The sequence below is a fragment of the Phaseolus vulgaris genome, chromosome 3, assembly GCF_051622355.1.
Source record: "Phaseolus vulgaris cultivar YP4 chromosome 3, ASM5162235v1, whole genome shotgun sequence".
In the NCBI taxonomy this organism is placed as follows: Eukaryota; Viridiplantae; Streptophyta; class Magnoliopsida; order Fabales; family Fabaceae; genus Phaseolus; species Phaseolus vulgaris.
In genome coordinates, this window is record NC_143500.1 from 2,613,692 (window position 1) to 2,632,624 (window position 18,933).

An 18,933-nucleotide genomic window follows, 5' to 3' on the forward strand; every position below is an offset into this window, starting at 1 on the left:
TAGGCGAGTTTAAATTAATGAAAATGAAAGAATTTGCACCTGTAAAAGACTGCTATTCTAAGATAAAAGAAATAGTAAGTCAAATTAGAACATGTGGAGAATATATTTCTGATAAGAAAATTGTTGGAAAAATTCAAATCTCTAATTCCCATATGTCTGATGCATTTGTGGCTATAATAAAGAAAAAATAAAAATGTATCCATTTATTGGTGACAAAGTTAGTCGAGTTAATTGAGACATGATACAATGATAAAGATTCCATCGAAAATTTCTTTTCAAACTAGAAATAAAGAACATAGAAAAAAGGAATATGATGGAAATTTTTTCACAAATAGAGAGAACTCTAGAAATTTTTCTATGTTCCCTATGTGGTATATGCAAGGAAACAAATTACTGGAAGAAAGACCATTAGAATCGTGAAAAGCTACCATGTCAAAACTACAAGAAATTTGGTCATGTGAAAAAAAAAATGTCCCAACAAAAATTAACATGAAGAAAATGTAATAAAGAATATGATCAGAACAACAATCTTTCTATCACCAAAGATTCTATTAATTAACTGGGTACTTCAGGTTCAAGCAATAAAAATGAAGATGCTAATGAATAAATTCTTGGTTGGTACAAGTGTGATGTTGTTATTAACCTTTGCTGCATATTTACTATAAACTCAACGTGAGATTGATGTCATTAGCAGTGAAGATGAGGATTTTGTGTCTCAAACCAGACCCATTTATGATTTTACTCTATAATTTTTGGAAAGTTACATAGTCATTTGAATTTGAAGATTTCAATGTTTGTTATAGGTTTTCCACAAGTGTTTATACAATAGAAATTGAAGTTCCATTTTACTTCACTACCAATGGATTAGTGAAATATTTGCACCTCTTTTTGAGCAAAAGTTGTCTATTACACAAATCCAACATCATTCATGTATTCCATTCATATGATGAAAACCATTACTCTTAGGATGCAAAAGACTGTACTAATGGTAATAATATTAACTACTAATGGTAATAGTATGAATTTCTATTAGGAAACTAATTTTATCAACTTCTAGTTACTGTAATGGCCAACTGCTTCACTTGTAATTCAGATAATCCTTGTTCTCCATTAAGCCTCTGCTTAGAGTCTGCATTTGGATTGGCCTCATTCATACATTCTTCATCTTCTTGAGTATCCTTCTTTGAATTTTGTTCTTCCTCTTTACTTTTACCCCAAAGTAGAATATAAGTGCCAGAAATAACCAAGACTGATCCTGCAACACTGCTCATTGCATGTGGGGATGCATCAGGGGCAATGCTATGTAAAAAGATGAAAAAAGAAGAAAAAGTAAACAGAATGATAATAACCAAATCCAACCTTCCCAGATAAATTTCCTCTTGTAATATAGAGAAATCAAGCACTGCTACAAACATCTGCAGTAGAGGGGTAAATGCTGAAGTGAAAACTGGACCCCTTTGTTTCACACACCATGACATTGCCACATAGCACAAGCCTGATCCAACCAGTCCCTAGCTCCACACACACACAGCTAAATTTTAATTCAAAGTTTTGTACACCTATTGCAGACTTGTTGAATCTTGTACAAAATGTGAATTGAAATTCAAATTTGAGACTAAATTAGTCAAGGACTAAACTAACATTAAGTACTTAAATCATACATATTGAAGTGTTTCTAGGCTTCTTGATGCAAAGCAACTTCAGATGCATCCAAACATAATGGAAAGGTTTAGAGTTTAGGATTCAGGTGTATCAATCCATCTGAAATTGGTTGACCTGCTAGATCATAGACTATATATCTAAAAACTTAGTTATGAGTTCTTTAATTTTAGATACTAATGTGATGGTGCAATATATACAACTTTAGGGATTAAAACAATGGTTTAGTAATGTGTTTAAACTATTGTATCATGAAAAGAAACTTCCAGAAACATTTCTAAATGTTAAATGTTGTGATAAAGGATATATACACTTACAGAATACACAACAGTGAGAATCTCTAACTTCCCTTTGAGAATCCATTTGGTCTTATTTGTATCAATGACCAAAGTTAATATTGCAGATTGAATGGCAGCAAAAAAGGACAAAATGGCTGTGCTAGAGTACTGACATGGATACTCTTTGCTGATCCTTGCTTGCATAAGAAACCATGAAGACCACAAGACACATCCTGCAGTGAGAAGCAGTGAACCTATTATCCAAATCTTTAACTTGGAAGCTGATGGTGTTGTTGTGCCTTTGTCTGCCATGTGCTCTTGTTGTTGGTTGATTAAGGGCATTCCTTTGTAAAGGATCAACATCAAAGTTCCACCAATGCACACAAAAGTTCCCAACACTTTGGCCTTAGCACTCAGTTTTTTCATGTTTACCTTCTCTATCCTTAGAATTTCAAGTTTCAAGATAAAGGGTCACAATTATGAAAATCTGCTTCATAAAATTGTCACAAGACACTTTTCATGATTTTAATATTTTAATATGATAAAACATGATAACATGATATGTATCAATCATAAACATGTATATGATTAAAATATGATTATTCAAATGAAAAATTTTAGGATTCAAATTCATTGTCTAATATAATACTACAATAAAATATTTTTTAATAACAAAATAATTAGTTGTAATAGTAACTAAATTAAATACTATTTTAGAAATTAAAAAAAATAGTTTCTAAATTAGTTTCTATTATTATTAAATAGTTTCTAAATTGGTATCTAATTAGCAACCAAAGTTTTAACTATCAATTATTTAGTTTCTAAATTTGGTAGCAAAAACCTTGGTTGCTAATTAGATACCAATTTAGAAACTATTTAACAATAATAGAAACTAATTTAGAAACCAATTTTTTTTTTAGTTTTTAAAATGATCTCTAATTTAGTTACTATTGCAACTAATTATTTTTGTCTTTAAAATTAATTTATATTTCATGATTTTCTTGTAGTGTAAGATTGAGTTGATGAATTAAAATAAATTTAGGATCCATTAGTTTGTTTGACTTACCCCAGTGGCAGTGCCATAATAAAGGTAAATGCAGGCACCATATTTAGAAATGCACATGAGAAGGTTGCAGATGTATATTCCAGTCCCATAAGAAACAGGTATTGAGTCAATGTAACCCTGAAATACATCAACAAATTCAACTATTAATTGAAAAAAAAACTCATAAAATTAACTTTTAAAAAAAGTATTAAATAAAAACTAATTTTAGATATCAAAATAATTAATTACTATTTAATTTTACAAGAAAACCATTAAATAGAAACTAATTTTAGATAAAAAATAATTAATTATTATTTAACTAAATTAGAGACCATTTTATCAATTAAAAAAAATATTAGTATTTAGAGTAATTTCTATTATTAATGAAAATTTATAAAATTGTTTCTAAATTGGTATCTCATCATTAGCTACTAAGGTTTTAGTTATTTACTACTCTATATTCTAAAATAGTTTCTATTAGTTTTCTAAAAATTAATTTAGAATCTAAAATATTAGTAACTAAATCTTGATACCTAATTTAGATACCAATTTCATCGTTTTATAAATTTTTATTAATAATATAAATCACTTTAAATACGACTAATGTTTTAATATCTAAAATAGTATTTAATTTTATTAATATAATGACACTAATTATTTTTCTCTATATTTTGTTACTCTTTAATGATTTTCTTGGAGTAGAGAAATGTGTCCAAATATATACTAAATAATCTCAAATATGATTTTCTCAAACTCACTATATCATTTATTAAAATTTATGTGGGGGGTTCATTGACTTAAAAAAACAAAATCTATCAAACAAGGAATGAAGCTCTCATATATTTAATAAAAATAACTTTAAAAAATATTCTTAAATTCCTTTCCAAAAGTCGCAATGTATAGAATATGCTTACCCCACAAGAGCACTTATGAAAAGCAGACATATTATGTGACCCTCCACCTTCCTTTTCCTGTAAAATTAAAATAACAAACAAAATCATCATAAATTAATAAATTGGAAAAAAAATATAATATTTAAGATCCTACATCGACTAGAGATTATGATATTATATTTAGTATAAGTGCATACAAATCTCACTTTATAAGCTGATTTTATGAAGTTAAATTAGATTTAAAATTCATTTCTTAACATGGTATATTACGAAGGGGTGTGTTGGAGATCACACATCGACTAGATATTAGAGTCTTTCATTGTATATAAGTGAGTGCAAATTTCAACCTCAAGAGTCGGTTTTATGGGATTGAGTTAGACTTAAAATCCACTTCGTAATATGATATCAGAATCATTTAAAGTCTATTCTAACGAGAGTTTGTTGGGTATCACCTGCTATGGAGATTTCAAGTACTTATAGAAGATGAAATTTCACTTTTTTTTATAACAAATTTATGTTATTTATGATGAAATTTAGTGAAGCAACCCTTAAAATATTAGCCAAAAACACAAAAACTAAGTTTTGATTGAAGTAAATTATGTACCTTTCATGGAAGCAAGCAATAGGTGCCAAGAAAATGGCTGAAATAGCTTGTCGATAAGTTAAGATGGTGAAGTAGTCTCCTCCTTCATTAAGAACTTTCTTAAGAAATATATTCACAAAAGCCCAAGCTAGGTTAACAATAATCATCACCAAAACGGGCTTCCACATCCTGCTTTTTCTTTCTTTTTCTCTCTTAATTCTGCTTTATTCTTTTGTTTAGGTGTTCAAGAGTGAAAAAATATGAATGATATCTTGTTCAATATATAGAACAATTAACCCTAAGAACAGAGGAACCAATCACACCACATGATATATTCCATTCCAATATTTTTTTTCCATTTTAATTTGTTTGGTGGGAATTTTGCATGGCATAATCGTTAATCGTCATGTTGATTGACCTCAGCTTCTCAAACTTTTCATAGTGGGAACATAAATTTATTTGTAAATATATTAATCAAATCCCAAAAGCATGACATGTCTTCTCATTTTTTTCTTTTGAGTTTGATATTTTTTGAAAATTTGTTCTCCTACGAATATAGTTAGATATCTCACAAAAATCGAAGTTAAAAATAATTTATATATTATTTTCTCCTTCAATCCACTAAGATGCATTTTAAGAACAAAATTGTGATGGAACACTAACTTTCAAAACGGACAATATCTTAAAAGCACCCTAGCAAACATCGTGATAAATTCAAATAAATAAATGGTTTAAAGTAGGTAATGTTTTAATACAAATATCATTTTGACTATTTTCTTTATAAAATCAAAGCTAACTTAAAATGTTGGACAAATATCTACAAAATGTTCTCGATCAAGTTAGTTTTCGGTCTGATGTAGTTTAGTGTAATTAATACTTAATAAATGCATACATTGACATGGTGTGTGTCAACTTATTTATAAGTATGAGTTGGGTCTTCCTCCGATCATCTCAACTAATCCTTTGACATCATGTATAATTTTGCTTCTAATCCTCTTTTTACTCTTGTGTTAATTGAGATTTATCGGTGGTCTGAAAATCTAAGACACATGTTAAAATTATAATAAAATGATTGATAAATATCTTACAATAAATATTATATTTCTTCAATATTATTTTATTATTATTTCAATTATAATTCAACTACTAAGTTTCCAATAAGTTTGTTGACATATTCAATATGCAATTATGTTTTTAAAATATTGGCAATAGGAAAACCTTTATGTCTAATACTAAGATCCAACTTTAAACTCTAAAAATATGGTCTATGGAGATTTATTTGTTTTTTTCCCAGTAGGATTGTCCTCTAACTAAAGGGCACAATCCCTTATGTACTGCCCTATGTATAGGATAATCTAGCTCTATCCTAAAACACTTGCAGTTGAAGAATTGAATGTTAAGTTTACTAGATTCTCTTTTTCAGAATAGTTATCTGTTCCTAACACTGAATCACATGAATCAATACCAAAATTTGGTCCTAAGCCATTATTTCTTCTAAAAAAACTATGGTAGTTAATTTAAATATTAATTTAAAATTTATTTTATAATTTTTTATTAATAATAAAAATCACATTAAATATTAATAATTTTTTAATTTTTAAAATAATATTTAATTTAGTTAATATAATAACTAATTATTTTTTTTATCTCTAACATTAATTATTAATTAGTGATTTTTTTATAACATTTCACACATCAGAGTCAACTCTTAATCCTTAAATTCTAAATCCTAAAATTTTACTTCAATTTTAGTAATTAAGATGTAAAATTAGAGAAGATGACTAAAAAAATTCACATGATTCTTTACATGTACAAAATATGTGGAATGTAACATCACTCTTTCAATACTATTGGTTCTCTTTTCCTTTTATATCACTGTGATGGGAATTTCTGTACCTTTTTATTACTGGAATAAAGTGCTTAGCATCTCATTTTATTTTTATTATTGTCACTTCACATCACATAACTCTCTTTCATTCATTTTCTTCAACTCTTAATTACAAATTCATCCATTAGAGCACTTTTTCAAATTATTGTTACACAATAATTTTACAACTTGTCCAACCATTATAGAGAGAAGAGATAGAATAGAATATAATTTTCTGAATTTATTTGTTACACTTTCCACCTTCTTCATTTGTTTGATCAAGAGAGAAAAAAAGAGTGAAACATAAACCAATGAAAAGATTATAAATGGAAGAGAAATTCATTGGATTAAAGATAAAATTAAATAAATTTGTAACTAATTTCATTAACATAATAGAATAAAAAATATGAATATATATGAATTCATAATCTAATAATAATTTCTAGTCGATGTGGGATCTCCAACACACCCCTCACGCCGAGACTGACAACTCGTGCGTGAGACTATATATTATGGATAGTCCGATAGCAGCTCGATAGCGGGTGGCACGATAGGCCCAACACATCACTATGATAGGTTCGAAATGACTTTGATACCATATTAAGAAGTGGACTTTAAGCCTAACTCAACCCCATAAAACCGGCTCAATGAGGTGAGGTTTGCACCCCACTTATATACAATAAAAGACTCTAATCGACGTGGATCTCCAACAAAAATGTCTATATTTACATATTAATATAATATGTTACTTGTTTAGTCTAAAAAGCTGTCTAAATTAATTTTATTTTATAAGTTTCATAATCTATTATTAATATTATGATTCCTTTATTCTAACATTTTATAGGATATCACTTTTCCATTTTATATGTAAAAATATTAACTAAATTATTCCCTGCATGTCAAAATTTATAACTTTAGACAGACATGTAGCATAAATTTCTATATTTTGAATATATATCCTTTAGATTAGCTATGAGAATATCTTTTGTCAATAATATTAGTCTTAATATATACCTCTTTTATTAAAAGTGCACCTTTGATTAATAAAATGCCATATGCCACCATATAATATATATCACTATTAAAAAATCATTAATAAAAATTACTTTTAAACATAAAAAATAATTAGTTACTATATTAATTAAATTAAATATTATTTTATAAATTAAAAAATTATGGATATCTAAATTAATTTTTACTATTGATAAATAATTTTTAAATTGATATCTAATTAGCTAATAAAATTTTAGTTACTAAACTTATAATCTAAATAATTGATAGTTAAAATTTTAGTAATTAATTAGATATTAATTCATAAAATATTTATTAATTATAGAAACTAATTTAGATATTAACATTTTTTTGTTATTAAAATAATATTTAATTTAAAAAATATAGTAACTAACTATTTTTTTTTAAAAAATTAATTTTTATTTAATAATTTTTTAATAGTAATATATGATATTCGTTCATGTGTGAAAATGATCTACATAGTCAAGAGGTAGTCTTTAGATTCATACCCATATATGTGATATTCTAAAGTGAGTTTATTCTCTTGGAAAATATGGAGAGTTACTATTAATTTTAAAATTAATATTAATATTTTGGTTCCTTTAAAGGAACAGATGCATAATAAACTACTGTAAAGAAATTATTAACATTGCTCTATTTTCTATATTCCCACAAAAATGTTGAAAATATATTAGAAATTTGAGATATGTTTATTCGAGTTTTTGAGACATTAAGCAAAAGCTAATCAAACTAAATTTAATTAAGAAAACCTATATCATTTATTTGCCCAAATATAAATAACATCAACTACTTTGCTTGCCTAATTAATGCCCTATCTTAGTTAAGCCACTTTCCTTTTATATTGTATTTAGTTATAATGTATAAAAAAAACTGTTTTTTAATATAAAAAAAATGTGCGAAAGCATCATTATACAATATTAAGATTTTAAATATTATCTTAGCATTTATAAATTATTTGCATCACACCATAAAAATTATATAAAAAATAACAAAAGTAGAAATACTGAAAATAATAATTGTAAGTTAAAAAATCATGACTTACAGTCTATTAGCGAACACATCTCTTAAATGGTGTGTCCGTATTGAATACACGTATCTAACACTAACACTCGTAGAACCATAGTATTTAAATTCATAATTATATAATATATAAATCCGTGTTACCGTATTTTATATTTTAAAAATTATAATTTTTTTCTGTGTGTCTCTATATAAGTGTCTATATTACCAAGCTTATAATATATACTTCTACAAAGTAAAATTCTTTAATTGATAACCTAAACAAATATTTTAGCAAATTTATTCCTTCTCTTCTCTTATGCATGTGTGAAAAGAATAATACAACAAAATGTTGTGTTCTTGTTGCCTTTCGTTGTTGACGAAAATGAATCTTTTACTGAAAAGTGCTTGAAATAATGTAAAATATATGATATAAAAAAGTATAGAAAAGTGCTAAGAATAAAGTTACACATGAGATGAAAACATGAGATCCTCTTCTAAAGAATTGCAATTGATGAATGAAAATGTATGAAAAGTTGCAGTAATGCATTATTAAATTGTTTCTTCTTTTCTTTTGGTGAAGATCTTTTCAATTTCACTTTTGTTGCAAGAAAACGACAAGTTAACCTTGTCTTAAAGAAGAAGGTGAAAGCATTAATTCACATACCAAATTGCATTTCTCCAAGATTAGTAAAAACACTAAATTTCATTATTAACTTCAATTGGTTTCACACGACAAACAAAGAAACACAAACATAACACCGAGACTATTAACTCGTGTGTGGAATTACATACGGTAGATGGTCTGGTCCGATAGTGGGTGGTCTAATAAATCCAACAAACAATCTTTAGAATAGGCTTGAAATAACTCTGATATCATATTAAGAAGTAAATTTTAAATCTAACTTAACCTCATAAAACTGGTTTATAAGGTGAGATTTCTACCTACATATATATTATAAAATATCTTAATCTCTAGTATATGTGAGATCTCGAACGAACAGGTACAAATTCTGCGATATGAGGTGCTGTTGGTATACCAGTTTTTGTTTGTACATAGCTGATGATACTATCAGTTTGGCAGCACATCATGCAATCAATAAATGTTCATCACTCACCAAACAAAATCCCTTTTCCTTTGGACTCACGTTGCCTTAATCTTAACACCATTTCTTCACTTCAAAATTCAACAACACCCTCAAAAAATTTGCTTACATTCAACACTTGGTATGCTTCAGACAGGAACTGAACTCCTCTCTGAAAGGCAATTGACAGAGGAAACTGCATAAACAAAGTAAATAAATGAGGCTACAGTGTTGTTTTAACTGCAAGATGGAATTTTGATTAGTTGGTCTTTCTTCATCCACTTCATCTTGAAGTTGAGTACCCCAACCAACAAAAAAAATTATCCACAAGGTTCTTATTTATAAGATCAAACTTTAATTTACCAACACAACCATATAATGAACATGTTCTTCTGGCTCCCAACATACCCAACATTGGAATGGGACCAAGAACAAGTTCATGCCACATTGTTCAAGTGCATCAGTTGGCAAGTGGAGGAAACCTTGGACACTATCCACTGCCCTTACCATTATTTCTGTGACAAAACATACCCTTCAAACTATCCTCTTCTTGTTGATATCTTGGTGCTTCTCTTCACCACAGCTTCTTACTTGCTCACTCTTGTCACAGTGATAATGGACATGATGAGTGGTGGAAGAGGGAGAATCTTTTTGAGTCAATCAAAGAGATTCCTTTTGCCCTCTGGGCCAGTGTCCCTCCCAATCATAATCTTGGCCTTTGCAAAGGGTCCTCAAATCAACACAATATTCCCACTCTCTTGCCTTGGCCCTGCAATTCTTCTGATGGTTCTGATTTCTGCCTTGTCCTTTGACAGTGGAGCTGATAAGGACTTCAAGTACACTATTTTTGTGGCTTCAACAGTGTCTGGCATTTTGCATGCAAGCTTGTATCTGGATTCTGTTGTGCTGCCTTATTACACAGGCTTTGATGCACTCATGTCCTCAACATTTTCAGGTGAGTGTGCCTCTTGTGTGTGCAGGAAAGAGGCCTTGGTTGTGGGAGGGAAGCTGGTGAGGTACAGGGGTTGGTCAATGACCACTTTTTTTGTTGTGGGGGTGTTGTGTTTGAGGATCATATGCAAAATCTCAGGGGAAAATTATGCAGGAAAATTGCTGTTCATCAGAGTGTTGATGGAAAAGTTTAGCTGGATCTTGATAACTGTGGATTGTGTTTATCTGACAGTGAACTCACCACCAGAAAGATTGGTGCTGAGAGTTGCTGCTTTTGGAGGCATATTTCTTTTGATTTTTCTCCATGTCCTCAAAGAGGCATGCAGTCAAATTTACTCAATGGCTTGTGTAGCAGAAAAATTTAGATGGATGTTGTCACCATTGCAAAGAGTATGAAGAAAAAGCAATTGTGAAAAACAATGGATTTTGTGAAGTGAATCAATAGTTTAGTTTTGTTGTAAAGAACATGCTATTTGCAATCCTGTGCTATTGTTCTTCATTTAGTTCTTCTTTGCTTGTCCATTTCACACCCACAATTTGGATATTATAGTGCATTGAAATGAAAAAGAAAATTAAACTACTACCCCACTGCACTAAACCAGTAAAAGTTGGTCCAACTGATAAGAGTGATATTAATATTCACACCAAAAAAAGTAAAATTCTATCATGAAAATAATGAAAAAAATATTACTTTGATATAAAAAAAAAATTATTAATTAAAAACCAATTTTATAATAAAAAGTTATTAATTTTTATATGAACTAAATTATATACTATCTTAGAGACTAAAATAATTATTGGTATCTAAATTATTTTCTATTATTGATACTAATTTAATACTAATTTAGAGATTATTTATCAAGAAATTAATTTAGATACCAATAATTTTTTTAGTCTCTAAAATAATATCTAATTTTCTCAATATATAAGATTGATTTCTATTTAATGATTTTCTTGTAATTTACTATATAATTTTAAAATTACTTTATCATGCCATTATTTTTTAAAAAAATCAATTATAATTTAATACAAGGTTCTGAACATATCATCATTCACAAAAATCTTGTTGATGAAAAATGCTAAATGATCTTTTGACATTGTAGACATCTTTTAATTTGTAAAGAAATTCTGAGACCCAATTACATAGACACAAAAAGTAAAGAAAGAAAATGACTTGCAACAACTTGTTTTTTACCTTGAAAAGATATTTCATTTAATTTTTTTACATATTAAAATTAATTGTTCTCTACTTTTAATTGGAAAAGCTAAATAGATGATTAGTATAATATCATGGGGTAGAGTGAGAATGATGCAGAGGTTAGGAAGCCAAAATCAAAATTTTGAGGGGGATTACTATTTTATTTCACCAATAAAATAATACTTAAAGGTAAAAGTTTAATTTTCAAAACTTTTGGAATACTTTATGGCCACCCACAATTAAATAATTCTTTTTTACTAATGATTATAGAGTAAAGTATAAGATAAATGATTTTTTTTTATTATATATTCATGTAACTAGGTTAGATATGAAGATTATGTGATTTGAAAAACCATGCATCCAACCCAATTCTAATGGAATTTTCTAAAAACAGTTCAATTCAATCCAACCTACAGAGTTTATTTATTTATTTAGATTAGGTATATTCCTATTTTTTTCATTTATTTCAGTAATTAAATAAAAAAATAATTTTTTTATCTGTTTAAAAAAGTTTATTGTATGGAAAAAAAAACTTTAAAAAAAAGGAGTTAAGGGTTAATGGGAGAGAGACAAAAAAAAATTGCTTTTGGCACCTCCTTAATTTCTCCTTACATCTCATAGTCTCACTTGAAAAACAAAATTAACATTTTAAATTTCTTGAAACGTTTCGAAATTAATAAAAGACATTTTGATTACACATTTTTAGAAGTCATTGGAACAAAATATATTTTTGAATGTGTTTTGATTTCAAAAAATATAGTTTTTAAATTATTTATTCTAAAATCTTTTATATTGAATTTTATCATTGTGGAATAATTTTTTTTAAATTAGAATCTATTTGAAAGTAATGTTCCAAAAAAAAATTCTAAAAATGTAAAAAAGAAAACTTTAGGGTAATATTTAATCTATAGTCATAAATTATTTTCTGTTAAAGTATTATCTAAATATTTATTTTATTTTTTAAATTATAAAAAAATATAATTATATATTTGAGAAAATTATAACTAAAGTCATTTCAACATTCAAACGAATAATATATATATTTAAAAAATATATTATTAAAAAACTATGATATTTCAACTAGTTGACACCTACATCTTTCAATTTAAATCAATTGATCTAGTATCTCTATTCTACCATAAACACATATCCTCAAAACAACTAAAATTAAATTTGATGTACATACTTAATTAATTGAAAATAAAACAAAAAAAATGAGAGTAACAAGTTATTAATTATAGTGTCAATTCCAAGCTATGATTCCTTAAGAAAGAGGGTTGAAAATGTATCTATATATTATTACAAGGATAATATTAATTATAGCCTCTTCATTCCCTGAAGAAATCACTCCATAAATTACTCTGCAAGTCATCACAAACCACACATATCATATTCATCAAGATATATAATTAATATAATATATACTCAGAAAATAAAATAAGAGAAAAATGATAGAGGTGATGATGCATATGAAGAAAATAAAATAAAAAAGTCTGAAAATGGTACAAACACACATGAAGACACTAGAGATCAACATTATTCACATTAATTTAATTTCATTTGTGTGGATTAAATTATGGAGGAATGATATTTCTGAAAACACTATTGAGAATTTATTTATGTTCAATGTTTGGTAAATATTATCATTTATTAAGAACATTCTTATATTTATCTTGTTAAAAGAGATTAAAAAAATAGATAGATTAAGGTGAAAATGAGAAGCAACAACAACTTCCATTATCCCATAAAACTAAAAAAAATATTATCCCATAAAACTAAAAAAATATATATATATATTTAACAACTTTGTTCCATATACAATTTTCTTTATTTATCTAAAATTTCAATTTTTTTATGAAATAACAAAAATACCTTTTTTTATATAATTAATTAAAGATGCTATAATGGAGCAAGTTGTTAATATATCATTCTTCTAAAACTACGGATTTTTTTTTTATACCTTACTTTAATATACAATTTTCTTTTTTTATCTAAAATTTCAATTTTTTTTATAAAATGACTAAAACTACAAGGTTCTTACTCTTTTACTTGGTAAAGAGAAGAAAACATTGTGTGACAGATTCATAAAAACAAATGATGCATGAGAATATTTGTTTTATGTCTTATACTAAGCATGAGAATGCTACATTCTGAAACTCATATTTTCTAAACTAATGCATGCATATGTATATAGAGTGTTGTTTAAGAGAATGTATAAAGAGATAGATATAAAGAGTATAAAGAGATAGATATATGTATATATACCATATATTGGTATCTTGGTGAGGGTTGATATTGGGTTGTGCAAGTTGAAGATAAGGGTGAAAGTGTGGAAGCACAGGGGAAGCAAGTTGAAGGATGGTAGCAGCAGGTTGGTCTTCAAACAATGAAAACTCATCCATCACATTCATTCCTTTGCTTGCTTCCATTCTAGCCTTCTCAAACTCCAACACTGCTCTCTGTTCCTAAATCCATTCTTCCCAACTTTTTGTTAACAACATATACATCATCTAATATTATTTTATTCTTATTATGCCAACTTTTTAACTAAACATGTCAATAAGAGAAAAACAAAATGAGTTCTTAAAGTTAAAATTAATTATGTTTAAGTTAATTCATAGAAGGGATGAAGGTGTTTTGTGAACTAATGGAGGTTTGTAGTGTAAATGCAAAGAGTTTTTTTTTTTTTTTCACATCCAGATCACGATTTATGAGAGTTATAAGTAGTAGATATGGAGTCAAACAATGATTTATAAAGGAGATGATATTTTTTTTTATCTCCGTTGAGTCTTTTTCTGTTGTATCGAGAGATTCAATCTTCGATGACTTTGTTTCTACCTATATGTTTGCTACTACACGGGTTAAATGTGAGAGAGAAGTTTGTAGGTTTATGGTTATTTTGAATGGACATTTTTGTGATCCCATTTATATACAGTTGACTATTTGTAGATGGTTAGAGGTATCACAAGTACCTTTTTATTTATTTATATATATTTTTATGATAAAAAAGGTTAATTTATAGAAACATTTTATATCATTTTTTAAAATTTTATTTTTACTATATAGATATATTTAGTTTATAGAAAAAATGTATTATTTTTTATTTTTCTCTTCTAAAAATAGTTATCTAAACATAAACTAAGTCCAAGAAAAACTTATATACACATAAAAAAAAAACTTTAATTCTGATTACATAACAACATCAACAATACAAACATTTATAACCACACACAGACATTTATAAAAGTTTTGTACTAAATTCAAATGGGGCTTATATTAGTTTTGTAAGTTTTATATTCTTACCCAAGTGGACAAATTATTGTTTTCCTCTTCCAAGATCCTTTCCTGAATCATAATTAAGAAGATAGAATTAATTAAGAAGATATAATGAATAAATATGGATAATGTTTTGTTTTAATATGTAGGGTTTTTAATGTGTAAGATGAAGAATGTGAAAGAGTGTTATACCTTCCTTCTCAGATTCTCCATTTGTTGTTGCAAGAGCTCATTCTGCATGAATTCTCATGTCAGACAATATTGGTGACAGAGATGGAACCATTAAAAATTAATTGCCTATATTACAAACAATTCTTCATGTTTCAATGTGTCAACTCTCCTGATTTTGAAATAATTTTGATCACCAAAGAAAGCTATGAACTAAACAACAAATTTGATATTTTAATGATTAGTCTTTAAGAATTTGTTTATTTGGATCACGTTGGATTTTATTAGAATTTTATGTAAATATTTTGTGAAGTTAATTTATGTAATTGCTTTTCTACAAAGATTATTCCTTAAATACTTTTGATTTTTTTATTAAAAGCACAAAAAAACATATTTAAGGGATATTAAAATTGTAGAAAACACTAAAAGTAATCCATTATTAAATGCATTTTTTAAGGGACAAAAATCTTATTACTTCAATTTTTTTACACCAATTGAAAGAAAAATGATTTTTTGACATCCCATTTTTCCTTTGCTCCAAATTACACCTTTAAATTACTTATGAGATAGCGATATTTTTATAAGATTGATATAATTTAGAATATTAGGTGTCAAATTATCACTACTCCAATTGAAAATGTAATTGACGTTAGATTATCGAAATTAGATATAACAATTGGCACATTGAAAAGAAGAGTGCATTCACATACCTGACGATTTCGAACCTTTGCGACAGAATTCTCCAATTCTTGTTCAAGTTTGTTCAAATCTTCATATTGCAAACACCCCATGTCTTCTCCAAGATACCTTTGAATTCCCAGTTCAAGACGAAGAGTTTCTTGCCTCAGCATTGCCATGTCATGGATAAACTCTTCCTGCAAATGCATACAAACCTTCAAAATTTATTCATAACACTTTTTTTTTCTTTGATTTTATGAGAATATGAACGAAAATTTAGCAGGTGAGTTTCATACACGGGGATGATCACGTTCTGCAATGCGAGCTCCTGTTGTTATCTGATACCTCTCTATGATCTGCTCCATCCTGATCAATCACACACTTTTCATGTTTAAAACAGTGTAATAGATGCAAAACCTTCATATTTTTCAGAATATCAAATCAGATCAAATCGTGATAATCACCATTGTTAACACTAAGTAGATTTTAAGTGTGATTTAACCCTTAAAAAATGAAGTTTCAACCTACTTCGATATAAATTTTTTTTATCAAAAATAAATAAATAAATATGGATATTTCAAAATGATCAGATACTTATACAAATCACAACAATAAATAAATAAACAAATGTGACATTAAAAAAAAATTCAAATATATAAAGAAACTAACACCTAACAACTAATCTAAAAACATCACCTAAATTGAAAAATCCAAAACAAACATCAAACAAAAGAGAAACACCAGAGTTTAAAACCAGGGATGATCGCCTCAAAAGCAACCACACACAAAAATAACAACCAAAGAACACCCATACACTCAAACAGAAAACACCCATAAGTTCAACCTACTTGGATATGTTACTTCCAAATATTTAGGTGTGAAAATATAAAAAAAATCAAACAGTTTTAGTTAACTCTGAGTTTGGTGCGAATAATGTAAAAGTAGTAGCTAGTTAGTTGTGGATGAATACATTGAATAGGCCAAGAAGATGAGTTTTTGATTAATGTGATAGGTTTTTTTAGCCAGAAAAATGAATGCATGATTCAGACATGAAAAGTTAGAGGGTTGAAGAGAGAGTTTAAGGGAAGATCACAAGTATATTGTGGTTGAAAAGGAAATCCATAACCCAGCACATGCCACACTGAGAAAACAAATCATTGCTTGAACTGATCAGATCTATAATCACCATGTCAGACATGAAACATGCAAAGTCCAAGGCACTTGAGTGGGTCAACCTTACGTTTGAGAATGAAATTAAGATGATATCGACCTAAAACCTCCTCTCACATCACACACACACAACATAAAGAGACACTTAACACACCACAGAGTTAGTTACATTTGAGGAGAGAAATCAATCAACAAGAGATGCTGAAAACTAACACAGATCGAAACCCTTTTGGAAGAATCAACACATGAAAACTGTATGTGTGTACAAATCACTAGAAACCCTTGTTTTACTTCAGGATCAACAGAATAAAAGTTTTAGAAGCAATTAAGAAGAAAACAAATCAACAGAACTAATGCTCAAAACTAGCCAGAAATGGAAGCCATTTTGGAAGAATTAACAACAGAAAGCTGTGTGTATAAACAAATCAAAAACTTTTTTTTATCAGAAAAAATAATATACACTTTAGGGAACCCTTAAACAAAACTCAACTCTAAAGATGTATTCAAAAAAATTCATCATACACAAAGGACTAGGTTTCTTTGGCTTTTGCTTTAATATAATAAACAGAAACCCTTATTTTACTTCAGAAATTGAAAGAAAGTTTAGTGTCCTTTTTGTTCTTTGTGTTGATTTTTTAAAGAGACTAACATAGATATTTCTTGTAATGGAGGGATCTGAGAAAAAGTGAAATGAAGGGGTAGTAGGCATGCACCTTAAGGCTTCAGTGCACCATTGCCACATCTTCCCAGTGCTGGAGAAGATGATGATTCCGATCTGTGCATCACAGAGCACAGAAAGCTCCTTTGTCTTCTTGATGAGGCCACCTCTTCTTTTGGAGAAGGTAACTTGCCTTGTGGTGGTGTTCTCGATCCTCTTTATCTCAATCTTTCCACGTCCCATTTCTCACAAACCCTACCTTAATTTCCTTCTACCCTCAGTTTCTCCTCCAATCCCTCTACACAACATTACCACATAAAGAAACAAGTTAAAGCAAATTTACTTCTGTGTATATAAACCAACCCTTTGAGTTCTTTTACCTTCCAAATTCAACAGAAAACAAGCAATGATTTTAAGAGAAGAAAAAAGAAAAAAGGGTAATACCACTTTACTAATAACAACAAGTAAGTGATTAGACTGCATATAATCTGTGAGTGGCTAGAAAAGAAAGATGTGCATGTTTGAAAAACGCAGAAAATGCTTTATTAGGGCTACTTGTAAAGTTAAAGAAAATGTTCATAAGAAGGTGAGAGAGAGAAGGTGGGAAGAGGAGTAGAAGAAGTGTTGAAATCAACAACTTGGTACCTTGGAAAACTTTCTTTAGTTGTGGAATTAGAGCTTGAGAAATATCACACTAGCTTGCTATTAATATATACCAAGAAATATGAAGGCAATTTCTGAGAGATGGATGTCCAAAACTGCCACAAAGCATTCTTGTATATGGCAAGATAATGCAGAGAGAGAGCAAGGGTGGTACTGTCATTTTGTGTAGGTGACATAATGAATGTGTGGCTAAACATGCAATTTGGAAAAGTTTAAACACGACCACTAGTCTTATGTATCAGAAAAAAAAGACATATTCTTATATTAATCCTCTTGCTAAGAACATGAGTTTGAGTCATTGTGGTTTATGTGAAAATTTTGTTATTGCATGCAGCAGGTCCAAGCAAAAGATGATGGTGGTGTGTTGATTTGAAGGGTTTTGGTAATATTGTGAAAAAACTAGGGTCTCTGGTGTCATTTCATGAGTGTGGAGAGAAGGAGTTGTTGCAAACTAAACCAGTGTTATTCCTGGGACTAAAGTGAAATCTGAAGTTTGCCAGAAAAGGAAAAAAGTGAGAATATTAAGGTTACTATAAATGGTAGAAGACTAATTTAGAAAAGACAAAGAATCACAATTTCTGTGCACAACCTTCATTGGCACATGTACCAGTATTAAGAGCCTCTTACTCTGTGCCCACAAGACACCAACCACCTTTGAAAAATCAAAACAATTTTTCAGAATGTGTTGTTGTGTGTATTCAACTCTGCTGCATCACTGTTTGTATGGTTA

At 28.3% G+C, this 18,933-nt stretch overlaps 3 protein-coding genes across 4 annotated transcripts; 1 reads left to right on the forward strand and 2 right to left on the reverse strand.

The window, feature by feature from the left end:
• Window positions 1-823: 823 nt before the first annotated feature.
• LOC137805722 (WAT1-related protein At3g30340) lies at window positions 824-4,693 on the reverse strand. Of its 2 annotated transcripts, none has more exons than XM_068605656.2 (6): window positions 4,480-4,693; window positions 3,897-3,953; window positions 3,004-3,120; window positions 1,977-2,379; window positions 1,360-1,511; window positions 824-1,263 (listed from the first exon to the last, which is right to left on the reverse strand). In XM_068605656.2, exons 1-6 carry the CDS (start codon window positions 4,644-4,646, stop codon window positions 1,047-1,049), a joined length of 1,113 nt encoding a protein of 370 aa, XP_068461757.2. In that variant the 5' UTR covers window positions 4,647-4,693; the 3' UTR covers window positions 824-1,046. The 2 variants fall into 2 exon arrangements, with proteins under 2 accessions (XP_068461757.2, XP_090156516.1); XM_090300390.1 differs by having other exon boundaries at window positions 1,127-1,263; window positions 1,360-1,515.
• Window positions 4,694-9,702: 5,009 nt separating this feature from the next.
• Window positions 9,703-10,914, forward strand: LOC137806028 (uncharacterized). Its single transcript, XM_068605907.2, has one exon. The coding sequence runs from the start codon at window positions 9,820-9,822 to the stop codon at window positions 10,786-10,788; it is 969 nt and encodes a 322-aa protein (XP_068462008.1). The 5' UTR covers window positions 9,703-9,819; the 3' UTR covers window positions 10,789-10,914.
• Window positions 10,915-12,807: 1,893 nt separating this feature from the next.
• TT16 (K-box region and MADS-box transcription factor family protein) lies at window positions 12,808-18,104 on the reverse strand. Its single transcript, XM_068605655.2, has 7 exons — window positions 17,596-18,104; window positions 16,009-16,078; window positions 15,745-15,909; window positions 15,059-15,100; window positions 14,894-14,935; window positions 13,856-14,055; window positions 12,808-12,951 (listed from the first exon to the last, which is right to left on the reverse strand). Coding segments are annotated over exons 1-7 (708 nt in total). The 5' UTR covers window positions 17,784-18,104; the 3' UTR covers window positions 12,808-12,950.
• Between the last annotated feature and the right edge of the window lie 829 nt (window positions 18,105-18,933).